Source organism: Sebastes umbrosus, chromosome 12, assembly GCF_015220745.1.
Source record: "Sebastes umbrosus isolate fSebUmb1 chromosome 12, fSebUmb1.pri, whole genome shotgun sequence".
Lineage (NCBI taxonomy): Eukaryota > Metazoa > Chordata > Actinopteri > Perciformes > Sebastidae > Sebastes > Sebastes umbrosus.
In genome coordinates, this window is record NC_051280.1 from 6,974,013 (window position 1) to 6,987,179 (window position 13,167).

Below are 13,167 nucleotides of genomic sequence, written 5' to 3' on the forward strand. Positions count from 1 at the left end.
CACTAGCTAGCCAGTGGGGCATGCTCACATGCACTAACATGCACTAAAAGGCACACACGAGTGGTCCGGCTACATAAACAAAGCACAGAGAAGCTCTGATTACAACACACACAGAGGGAGAGTGACTTCATTCTCTACTCAGGTAGACATTACTCCTCTATATCTTTTCTAGAAAATAGTTGTTTTCTGCTATATTAATGTTCTGAATTTGGAATTTAGCACATATAAACAAAAATGGACCACACAGAACGATTTACAAAGTTATATATCCTTCAAGCATTCATTTACTTGTTAGCGACATCCTTAGCAACCACTTTGCTGTTGATTATTGCCAACAGCCAATAGTTTAATGTGTTATAGAATTATTTCCAACATGGTTCTCCAACTCTACACATCCAGGCCCTCTTTTACATCCATATCCTTAAAAAATGCCCTTGCAAACGGCACACATTGCAAACTAATCAGCTGTATTTTTCCCGAAGAAATTGAGCTGCTTTAATTAAACTATTCCTCATGCCCTAAACTGAAAAAGAAAACTACGTTTTGCACTTTCATTGCTTCTACATTAGATCGTTACATAACTTTCAAAACAATGTGGCCAAGCGCCGGTGATGCAGATGATACTCCGCTACCTGCATCATTAATGAGAACCATAATGGAAGTAGAGAAAGTCCTCTCAGGTACCGCTTTAATCAGTTAGAGTTCCCTTCCACCGCAGTGTGGTAAACACAGGCAGCGAGATAGACAACACTCATTTCTTAACATGCATATGTGAGTGACTGTGCTAATGTGCGGCTGTGTGTGTGTGTTTCCCCAGAGGGAGACAGCGGGGGACGCATCAGAGTCAGCTCTGTTCAAATGCATTGAGCTGTGCTGTGGGAGTGTTCGTGAAATGAGAGCTAGAAACCCCAAAGTGGCAGAAATCCCCTTCAACTCCACCAACAAATACCAGGTACTGCATGAGGCTATTGTTGCATCATCATGGCTTTGTGCTGGAAGTGCTGCAGATGCAAAGGCTACAATAAAATCCTAACACCCATTTACAGACCATTCACAACTTACTTCAAGGTCACTCTGCATTTTATAGTCTTGCAATTACAAATAAAACATACTTATGTATTTATTAATATATATTTTTGAATTTATTTCTAATTATTATTTATATATTATTTTCTTATTAAATGTAATTTTGTATTTAATGTTTTTTTTTTTTTAAATAATTATGTTAGTGCTCTTTAAATTCACAATATTATGATTATTATTAATTTTGTATTTGTACAGATGCATTTCCAAGACTTGGAAAAGATTTCTGAGTGAATCATGCATATTCATTTTTAACCTTTTTACCTCCGAGGAAGGCAGCCTGAACATGCATGCTCTTTTACAGCAACACCCTGCTTTTCATTCACACATTTATGCATGGAAGCTGCCACAAGGCCAAAAGCACAACACTCCACACTGTTAGCCACATTGAAGCTGTTGCAGCGTTGCGATGTCTGTTATTTATGATAGAAGGACATGTGGATTTTAAAGTGGTTGGTTTTGGCTGCTCAGAGGATCTGTTGTTACGTTTCAGTGGACAGTAATCATTTTAGTTTGAGATGGTCACAGCCAAAAGACTTTGGCTTTGGGTGGGGTTAGGTGAGAAGACCTTGGGCCCTACTTAAACAATCTATAGCGCATGGTCTAAAGTGCATGGCACAAGTGCATTTAGGGCGTGTCCAACTCCACTATTGTTAGTTAAGTGTTGCATAATCTGGCCGCAAATTAAGGCACAAGGTGCAAAGGGGTTGTATTTAGTCTCTTAATTAATCATAGTTGTGTTTTGGGCATAACAGGAATTAAACCAATCAGAGTGTCATCTGCCATTCCTTTTAAAAGCCAGGTGCTCCTGCACCAGCGCATTGCTATTTAAAAGATGGATTCGGCAAATTGGAGAAATGAGTCATTTTCTAATGAGGAGACGGATCTGAAAGTGAAGTGAACGGAAGTGAAAGTGCGCAAGCAGATGTATGTGGTGCTTGACCGGTGGACCCTCTGTCTCCACCGTCTCCCAGTCCTCTGTTCCATCAACAACTCCATTTGACTGCATATGAACAAAGGCACCGATAACCTATTTAACTGGTGCAGCATTGAGGGGCAATACCTGTCCAAATGAGCTCTTGTGCCCTCCCCCCCAAAATTCATTAAACCATAATTAACATTACATTTGAAAAATGTTGTGTTGAAAAATAATGAAAACTGTATTGCTTTCCGACGCAACCTACGGGGGGGCTCGGACCGGCTGAGCAGAATCCTCCAGAGCTGCATTACGCATGGGCTTTCAGCCGGGCACAGCCGGATAGGTGACGTGTAACGCGCAGATCCATCAGCCTCAAAACGCCGCCGTTTAAGGGGAGAGGGCCCGCAAACATTGAAGTAACCTCTGTCTACACTTGCACACACAGAAGGATGATGAGAGGAGACGCCACAGAGGCGTGTGTGCACCGTGATGCCTCTAGCCACTGTGGTCAAGGCAGTGACCGGTGGAGCGATGAGAGCGCGCTGCAGGCTGATCAATACAGAACGCCTGAGAGCCTCACTTCATTATATTCATTATATTCTGAATTCTCACCTGCCGCCTGAATTTTGTGTTTTCTTTACCATAAATAAAAACATTGTTCTTGAGCCGACACCGTATTTAACTGAGGAGGAGGAGAATTGCTGCGTCCCTGTGTATGTAACAAGCAGAGTGTACGCGTGTTGTGAACCCGCCTATGTAGACGCATCTTACTGTCTGAATAATGCATCCTTTAAATGGCAGGAAAATACTGCGGCAGACTTTAGACCAGATTTTTGTTGGTCAATGGCGCAATCGCTGCCTCAAGATAGCAATGCGCCAACAAAGCGCCTGACCACACCTCATTTTAAGACCAACACGCCCATGGGTGCATAGGTGGGCGCAAGTACATTTGCCGTTTACACAACGTGGGCACTGGCTGTGAAAATGACAAGTGCATCGCTCTGAAACTAGCAATGACAGTTACTCTGCGTTGTGCGCCGCTTTGCGCCGGGTATAAGATAGGACCCCTAGTGATTTGATGCACTAGGTGTAAATACTTTAAAAGACCTTAAATCAAATTGTCAAAGCATTAGAAGCTCTACGTGATAACTTCCATCGTAGACAATATCAGAATTTGCAACTGCACTCTGTTACATTTCTTATGACGTTAGACAATAAATAAGCATGTTTAGCCTGTTGTTTCCACATCACAGTCGATCAAGAAAGACATGTGGAGCAGTTATAAATGTTTTTAAAACTCTGCTCTTTATAAACAACAATAACAACAACAACAAAAAGCTCTATTTCCTGGGTGGTACTACCATTCGCGCTATTTTATTGACCTCCAATAGATTATAGCAGGCATTCCTGAATGGTCTCAAGTTAAGCCGCATGCTCTGTAACATCCTGTAGGAGTCAACAACAACACTAGCAAGAATGTAAAGTTAATATTAAACTATGAGAAATTCATCACGCAGAACTTTAAAGGGTATTTTTCAACCCTATTTTATCATGTTTTTGTGTCTAAGTGACTAATGGGGACAAGAATTTCTGAAATTGGTTCAGCATTGAGGGAGAACGCTGCAGCCGACAGCCACTAAAGGGCTGCAATCTACATCCACTAGGCTCAGACTGTTATTATAAGTGTCTGACAACATTATGGAAAGGACCCTACAGAGAAATAAAATGTTTTTCTTTACCTGTCCCTTGATCCGCTCTGTTTGTTATTGTGTCTAACCAAGTCTCGCTGAAGGTGAAGTCTCGCAAGGTGACTTGTTGCTGGAAGACAACAGTGGAAACATAAGTGGGAGTTGGAGAGAGGAGTGCCGGGAAGAGTTTGTTGTGTTGGAGTACAGAAAACATACTGTAGCTTAGTATTATATAAAGATGTTCATGTCATATTTAGATGATTTCAAAAATGTGGATGAGGCCGCGAGATTTCATAACGAGACTTCTCAGAGCGAGACACACAATAACAAACAGATCGGATCAAGCGAAAGGTTGGAAAAACGATTTATTTCTCTGTAGGATCCTTTCCACAATGCTGTCAGACACTTCTAATAACAATCTGACTGAGCCTGTCAGTGGCAAAAACAAACACTTTTAGTGGACGTACATTGACGGTGCACAATTGTACCAAAGTATTGTAGTCCTCCTTAGTCGCTTGGACACAAAAACATGTGAAAATAAGGTCCAGGTTGAAGAAATACCGGTTACCCTTTGAAACCTTGTTCAAGGGCAACGCAGCAATTAAGACTGGGGGAATGTTTCTGCTTTCCACTCCCAGTCTTTCCCATCCTGTCTGGAGATTTGAACCAGCATATGAATAACACAACAGTGATGTTGAAGCAAATAAAGGACTTCCTGCATGCATTTTGTGCACCTGTTCCCTGATTTAAAATAGGAACGTCCGTGTTGAAGGGAGGAAAAAAAAAGCAATTTTGCTCTGGTTTTCTGAGATTAGATATGCTGTGACTCAGATACAAATTACCTGGGGGTGTGTGTGTATGTGGGGGTGTGTATGTTAGTGTGGGGGAAGGGGCAATGCGAGGTGCAACACCACAGGAATACATGTGTGAATGAATGCTCCTTCAACAAAGGCAATACAGATGACTTACAGTGTGCACTCAGTCAAGTCAGCTTCGATTTGACTTTTATTTCAAACCACTTGGAAAAATATGACACAATAAATGATTTCTGGTACGACCGTTAAATTCGTTGTTGAGCGTTGCTAAAGAGCATGTCTGTCCTGAGCCTGTTTTCTTACTAAAACTTGACACATTTCAAAGCAGCAAGAAACAAGCAGCCAATAACTGCATGTTGCATCTTGTTTCAAAAGAAATCCTGTCATGTCTTCACCAGTCCTCCAATGTCCTCTCCTTTTTTTTTCAAGCTCTCTGTCCATGAAGCGGAGGACAATCCCTCTGGTCATATTCTGGTCATGAAGGGCGCGCCAGAGAGAATCTTGGACAGGTTGGTTAATCAATAATGGATCGATTAGATGTCTCCCAAGTGAGGTAGCACAGAATTTCTACTTCTTTTTCCATTTAATTTCATTTCATTCTTCTCTTCCAAGGATGTATTGAAAAGAAACTACACTCTCTTTAAAGGCTGGCGTTATATGTGTTTTTAGAGATGTTTGTTTAGTAACATTTCCTATGAAGATCAGATGGACTGATATCCTATCAGTCTATAATGTATTATAAACATACATATAATGTGTTATAATCTGCTTATAGCACCGTATAATCATAGTTATAAGCACTTATCAACATTCATTATGCTTTATAACAATATTTTATAATGACTATCATATTTTTTTATAATTACTGTTCACTCACTGACATTTTTCATTATAATTCCTATAGTGCATTATAATCATATACTATATGCAGTATAATCATATAATGCATCATGTTTATAATGCATTTATAACCTCGATGTTATAGAAAGTGTTGCACTTTTTTAAAAATGATTGTTAACAAATCCCATGAGAAGACTAAAACCAACTTTGAATTGTTCTAGAAACAAATATTATCTATACAAAACCGGATATAGCTCATTCCTATGTGCTGTGTACCTCCATTGTTGACCAAAAACCACAAAGAAAATATCAAAAAACTGTTGACATGTTCCTTCATCACCATGAACACGCGGGCACTGTAGTTTTGAGTCAATCCCACATACTGTACACCGTCGTGCCAGCCAACATTTAGTCCGTTTTAACCAAACTCTGTTGTGGTTCGTTTGGGTGGTTGTGAACGCAGTAATCAAACTCAGGTGCGGACCAAAACAACCGGTCCGAGACCGTTTGCGAGAGATGGTCTGTGACTGTTTCCAAGCGAACCGAAACGCAGGCTGCCTGTGTGGGCATTTGTTGTGATGGACACAGGTAAACGTCAGGTTAACGTGAGTGGGGGAGGCCTGACCTGGACTTCTGCAGAAATCCGATGTTTGCTTGCCATCCAGGCCGTAGAGAACATACAGAATACGCTCAATAAAGTGCACAAAAATGGTGACGTTTATAAAGTCATTGGAGACGAACTGGAGGAGAATCGCAAAGTCAAAGTGAAAAAACTTTGACAGCAATATATCAAAGTCTGCGATTCCTACCATAGAGGTGGCAGCTCTCGAGACGAAAAAGTTAAATTCACTCCATTCATACACGCCCCTCAGCAAATTCATTTTTTTATGAACCAGACTAAATAGAAAACGAACCAACAGTATCAATTTCAGTCTGATTCGGATTGGCCAAAGGGACTATGGCTTGTGAAAGCACCCTAGAGCACCAAATGTGTATTAATCCACTGGTGAAAATAGTCCCCAACAAGTTCACTGTTTACTCCTCGGCTGCTGTTTTAGAAAATGATTACCCTTTTAAAAAAACAATTAGAGTCGTGACCTTTTTCAGTAGGAGCTAATAGAGCAACAGACAGAAAGTCTTGGGAGAAACACCACTTTAATGGTTTTGGTCCTTTCAGTGAATTTGTTGAAAATGAGAAAAATATAGAATAACAACAGTCTTATCCTTTAAATGTTTTTGTTATTGCATATTAACAGTATGGGGGGTGGGGGAGGGGGGGGGGGAGTACTATTAATAATATCACACCAAGTTTGGCCCAGTTTTCCCAGCCCAGTCTCCAGGAAAAAATGTTGGCATTGCACGTTTCTGCAAATCACGGATACACTGAATGTGAATTTTTTTTTTTTTTATGTATTTTTGCATTCGGGCAGAGCAAGTGACGTAGTATATGGACCGACCGTTACTGAAAGTTACGTAGTATAATAACGAGTATAAAGAGCAAGAAAGTCCACAAAAGGCGGGTGGGAGGGGTGCTGGATGGGTCAAACAAACACAGGAGACTGCTGTTCACCTCTATATGAAACCAAAAGTAAACGTTGAGTTAACGCTTGTTACGTAACGTTGTTACATTTGTCCACTAAGGGCTGTTGTTATGGTCGTGTCTAGAAGGTAACCTAAAAGTTGCGAAACTCTTATGAGATGGTTAAGGTTAGGCATTGACCTTGAATGGTTAAGTTTAGGATTGGTCGTCGGGCAGCGAATCTCGCAAGAGTTTTGCAAGTTACTATTTAACATTTGGCTTACCATCTAGACACGACCAGTTGTTATTTATTTACACCTGTTACTGTACCTTGTTACGTTACGTTGTTACATTACGTTGTTACATTACGTTGTTACGCTACGTTGTTACGTTACGTTGTTACGTTACGTTGTTACGTTACGCTACGTTGTTACGCTACGTTGTTACGCTACGTTGTTACGCTACGTTGTTACGCTACGTTGTTACGCTACGTTGTTACGCTACGTTACGCTACGTTGTTACGCTACGTTGTTACGCTACGTTGTTACGCTACGTTGTTACGCTACGTTGTTACGCTACGTTGTTACGCTATGTTGTTAACCACGATCCTTTTTCTAACCTTAACGTTTCACAACGGTATTTTTCGTTCAGAAACGTCAACATTCAGTGTAACCCATGGTTTGCAGAAATGTAGAATGCCAACATATTTTCTAGTGACTGGGTTGGTTTCCTTTATGGTTAGCCCAACAACTCCTCTACATCAAGCATCATCAATGACTGATTTTTAGGTTTAGTTTGCTCCCGTTGTTTTACAGCAGTTTGTTAACACGACTGCTATGGTGTATATTATTAGGAGTAGAAGAATTAAACGTATTGTTAATAACTGTTTTACAGGTGCAGTAGCATTATGATCCACGGCCAGGAGCAGCCACTCGATGACAACTGGAAAGATTCTTTCCAGAGTGCCTACATGGAACTGGGAGGACTGGGAGAGAGAGTTCTTGGTATGTTTCGTAGCACCCGCTATTATCGGCCTGGGAATAGGTAACGGGGAGAGGCAGTTGGACACAGCACTCACCTTTTATAATCTCCTTGGTAAAGAGGGTAGATTAGCCACATGTCCCTGTAAAAGGGCATAATGGTTTTATTGCAGCAGTGTGTATAAAGAAGAAGGTTTTGCCACTGCAGTCTTAACCAGAATCACAACAGCCTGACATGGAATCAAAACTGAAACTATTATAGTTATACAAAATGTTAGAGATATGGGTTTTCTACTTTTTTAGTATGTAATGTTGTATGGATTATGAGCTGGTAATTCAATTCAAACTAAACTCTAATATATATTTTGTACATGAAATAGCATCGTGAAATGCCATAGACATATTTTGGTTAAAAAAAAAATCACTACCTGAAGTTCAACTTTCAATATCTCTAAAGTGTTCTGCATCCAGACTGAAATATCATCATTCTGACAACCAAGGAAAAAAAGTTGCTTGGCATCTTTTTAAAAAAGTGCCATAGGTAATAATTCTGTGCTATCATCATTTTTGTTAGAGTAGGTGTCACTTTTTTTCACACAGTGAGACGTGGAATAATGCCATTTTTGAGAGTGAAACTCCTGAAATCGTGTAAATTATTCAATCTCAGTTATGCATTGGGTGATGATGATGATGATGGGTCGGGTGTCTCCTGACAAAGAAAGGTTTCTCCACTTTTAGACTGAGCATTTTATTGTGTTTTGCTCTATAGGGATTCAAGAGATGCATATTTCAAGGGCTGTGGGTCATGAATTAATAAAAGTGGCTGATTCAATTTGTATTGCACACCTGCAACCTCCAAATCTACATCTAAAATTAAAAATGATTTGTATGCATAAGGATCATTGCAGCGAGGACAATGTATTTTCTAAAGGTATCTCTCATATTTACATTTCTTTGTAGTGTTTTATTGTAAATAGCAACAGCAAAATACACTATATGTATTGTTTATCGGATGTTTTGGACTTAATAGATCCTTAGGGTTATGAAAAAATGTGTCTACTTTTTAACGTGCAAGATAAATTGCCAGAACAACAAAACAACAGTTGTTTTTTTTTCCGTTAGCTGCAGTATACTTTGAGCTGTCAGTCAGTTCTGAACAGTCAGCTTACTGATCCCTTTCCTCTTGCAGGCTTCTGCCACTTGAATCTGTCTTCATCCCAGTACCCTCGAGGATTCACCTTCGACTGCGAAGACACGAACTTCCCCACCGAGCAGCTCTGCTTCCTGGGTCTCATCTCCATGATTGATCCGCCGCGTGCCGCTGTGCCTGACGCAGTGGGTAAATGCCGCTCTGCTGGTATCAAGGTAATTGGTTCCACAGACTCAACCTTCATTGTAGTTCCTGAAAAGCCTTTTTTCCTGGGGCTTCATTTATCGGTCTTTTTTAGAGAAGGCATTTGCATGTCAAAAGTCTTTTGAAATCACAAAATGCAGTACAAATGACGACCGATCACTCCAAGAGGGCACTGATAGATGATAATCGATGGATAAATGAAGTTCTATTGCTCAGAGGAAGCTGCTGATAACATATTCAGTGTAGACGCTCCAAAAAAGAAGCCAGCCAAAGTAACAGAAGCATAGCGAACTGTTCTCCCAGGACTGTTTTTGTGGAGGAAATTAGTGAAATTACAAAATCTTAAAGGTGTAGGATTTGGCAGCGTCTAGTGGTGAGGTTGCAGATTGCAACCAACTGAAACTTCACTTCAAGTGGCAAGCGTGTAGGAGAACTACGGTGACCAATGCAAAAACGTGAATGTCCCTTTCTAGAGCCCGTGTTTGGTTTGTCCGTTCTGGGCTACTGTAGAAACATGTCGGCCCGCTCCATGCAGAGGACCCGCTCCGTATGTAGATATAAACGGCTCATTCTAAGCTAACGAAAATGCAACAATTCTCATTTTCAGCTGATTATACACTAAAGAAAACATACTTATTCATAATATATTTTATTTTCTGCCAATAGATCCCCCTACATGCTACACACTGGACCTTTAAGAACAGCGAAAATCTAATTTTTGATGTGAAAATCAAGCGACAGGCGATAAAGGATGAACTCAATATCTTCCAACATAAGTTTTAGGAAAGATTCCTTTTTGTAAAATGCAAAGTCAATACATTCATTTTCATTATCAACTACAAATACTCACAGAGCAGATGTTTTGTCAGAAAAGTAATAAGCCGGGCTGCAGGAAGGTTAAACAACTTAAAATGGATAATGAGTAGAATGAGTCGTTCTAATTTTGAGGGGAAGTACTACAAATACGGGAAAGGGATTTGGCACATTTAATTTAAGGTACTGAAGTTATCATGCTTCCTTTGATAATGAATTTTTGAAAGACACACTGTAATTGGCTTAAAGAACAAACTGGAGGCAGAAGTGAGTGAAGATGTTACTAATGCTTAAGGGAAGAAAATGGTTGATGAGTTTATGCTAAAAAAAAAAAAAGACTGATGACAAGTCTGATAAAATGTTGAAATCAAAAAAAGTTTTCTGAGTTTTAATTTCAATATATCAGCTTTGTTTTGACTAAGGCATTGTGGCATTAACTCTAAATTATGCCATGTCTTCTTTTGACCTGACAAAGATTTGACATTGATCACAACATTATCTATTTAAATAAATCTGTAGTTAGAAATGGTGGCAACACTGATATCTTAATTATACAAACAATTAAACACGTAAACTCATAACTAAACTGGGATTTAAAGTATGATTGTTAGAACATTATTCTATGTAAATTATATAATTTTACTACCTGTGAAGAGGCGCGTCAACATGCTTCATATAACTGCTAAATACTGACAGACATTAGGTGTACTGTCTGATTGAACTGGAGAAAGACAATTTCATACATACGCATATACACACCCACACAAATCCGGTGTATTTCCTCGTGGCTGAGCCCAGGAGGCAACTAGACGCATGGCTCTGTTGCTTTAATTACTTTTTATTGGATGTAGTGCTAACGTTTCAGTGAAATGTGCATCCTCAGTCCACAGCATCAGTCCAAAGGCTTTAGTGTAATATATAGCGCTCTATTTTTATCACATGCATTCAGTTTGTGGGTGTATACTCAATATGACTCATAATTACTTAACTTTTCATATGAGACTCAGATGAAATATTCAAAATATGCTTTTCCTTGCAGTTTATATGGATGCAGTTATGGCATCATAAATTATTTTAGACTCAAAAAGCAAAGATCTTACTTTCACTTTTATTTAAAGTTATAACTTTACCTTTGGCCACCGAAATAGAAAATGTTGTATTCATAAATATCCCAGACATGGACAGGTTTTATTTGGTGTGAGGAACTGAGAATGAAACCCATTATACAGTTTGTTCTATTGTTACTTATGTGATAAAAATGAGAAGAGAGGCTTTTAGTCATCTGCTTCTGTCCGTTTCTTTTATTTGAATGATTACAAAACATTTGGATGATATGTGTCACAAAAGCTCCTTAAGGACAAAAAGCAGCATACAAAGTCACACTAAAAGCACTTAACACTGAAGATAATAGGGCCGTACGAAATAGTTTGAAGCTTCAGTTGCAGATAAAAATCAAGCTACGCCAATATTATCAGTATTATACTATTTGTAGAAATACATTCCAGTGGTGCTGCATACAGTAGGATTACTTCCAATTTGTGTGATCCAAACATTTCCAATGACTCCAGAGCGCTGTAAAGTCCAAAAAGTCAAATTTTAGTGAAGAAAAATAGATGTCATCATTTCCAAAACATGTTTTTATCAACAAAATATTCTGCTTCAATCCATATTTGTTGGTGTTTAGCCTTTCAAAAACATTATTTTCACTGTGGTCAAAAATCAATTTGCTCTCCTGCTGTGCTTGCTGCACACAAAGGCAAGCACCCACCTGTATTAACAGCGCCATCTAGCAGCAATCTAACAACACCATAAATTACATTTATATAACCACAATAACACATAAAAAATCTATTTTTTTCTTTCTTATAAAATATTCAGACAATCATTCGAAGCTTCATTCGAAAACCCTTATAGAAACTTCAAATGTAAAAAAAAAAAAAGGTGAAATTCAGTCCAGCCCTAGAAACTAGTATAACATTGTGGAAGGGAACTGAAAACATGCTGCCTGAAACCAGTCATACGACATTGTTAACATTGTTGCAGGTGTACTGGAGGTTGATGAAAGATAATGAGCACATATTTTGGGAAGTTGTAGCCAGCCTATGTAAAGTATGGTCACCATAGCTCTTGTTTTGGTTCACAAACCCTCATTTTGTTGGGTTTTGTCACAATCCCACTGCTCTCCCTATGGGATCACACCAAACTAAATGTTTGTTGCTGCCAGATTTGATCCCTTAACCCCTAATAGCGCCATTCTCTCCCAGTGTAACTACACAACACATTTAGATGACTTATATACCCTAAAGGCCCATACTGCGCTGTAGCTCACGCATGCTGTGACACATGACATACAGGGGAAAAACAGAGGGGTTTAATGGGATAATGCTCTGTGATGAATGGGACCTTCTGTCTGCCGTCAGGTGATCATGGTAACGGGGGACCACCCAATCACGGCCAAGGCCATCGCTAAAGGTGTGGGCATCATCTCTGAAGGCAACGAGACGGTCGAGGACATCGCTGAGAGACTGAACATCCCTCTAAGCCAAGTTAATCCCAGGTTTGTGTATGTGTGTGTGTGCCAGAGGAGGTTTAGGCGGTGTGCTCAAGCATCTTAAGAGTAACTTTTTGTGTAACTGTGTCTGTGTTTGAGTATGTGGGCAGTTATGTGTCTACAGGCAACCCGTTCTCAATCCCAACTCATCAAATACAGCAGCTTGGTCGGTAGCCATTGATGTCTGATACCGACACACAGACGCAGCCTTTAGCGTCTGTATGCAATGCACCGGGCTTTCAACTAACTCCAATCTAAACCCACCCGCATCATTATTAGATTTAGATGGTCAGAGCAACAGACATAGTATAAAGTGTGCGATAGTCCGCCTCGGGTGGCTCCCAGGAGACCACTGTTCGCGTCCCGCGTGAAACTAAAAGTCAACGTTGACTTATGTTGTCATGATGTCAGTCTTTAGTCACGTGAGTCGTTAGCAGTGTTGTAGGCAAGACCGCCTAAACCGAGACAAAGTCATGACCAAGACCAGAGTGTTGAGACCGAGACAAGCAAGCCCCCAGGAAGAGCGCCGGACGGTGGTACTACAACTTCCGTGTCCGTCACGTGATGCCATTGGGCCCAAAAATACTTTTTCCCATAGACTTACA

General features: G+C 39.9%; 1 protein-coding gene across 1 annotated transcript in view; it reads left to right on the forward strand.

Annotated features, from left to right (window-relative positions):
• Window positions 1–13,167, forward strand: part of atp1a2a (ATPase Na+/K+ transporting subunit alpha 2a) — a 50,218-nt gene that overhangs the window by 21,422 nt on the left and 15,629 nt on the right. The window contains exons 11-15 of the mRNA XM_037788085.1: window positions 818–952; window positions 4,935–5,014; window positions 7,759–7,868; window positions 9,034–9,209; window positions 12,432–12,568. Coding sequence (XP_037644013.1) covers window positions 818–952; window positions 4,935–5,014; window positions 7,759–7,868; window positions 9,034–9,209; window positions 12,432–12,568 — 638 coding nt within the window. The remainder of the gene's footprint in view (window positions 1–817; window positions 953–4,934; window positions 5,015–7,758; window positions 7,869–9,033; window positions 9,210–12,431; window positions 12,569–13,167) is intronic.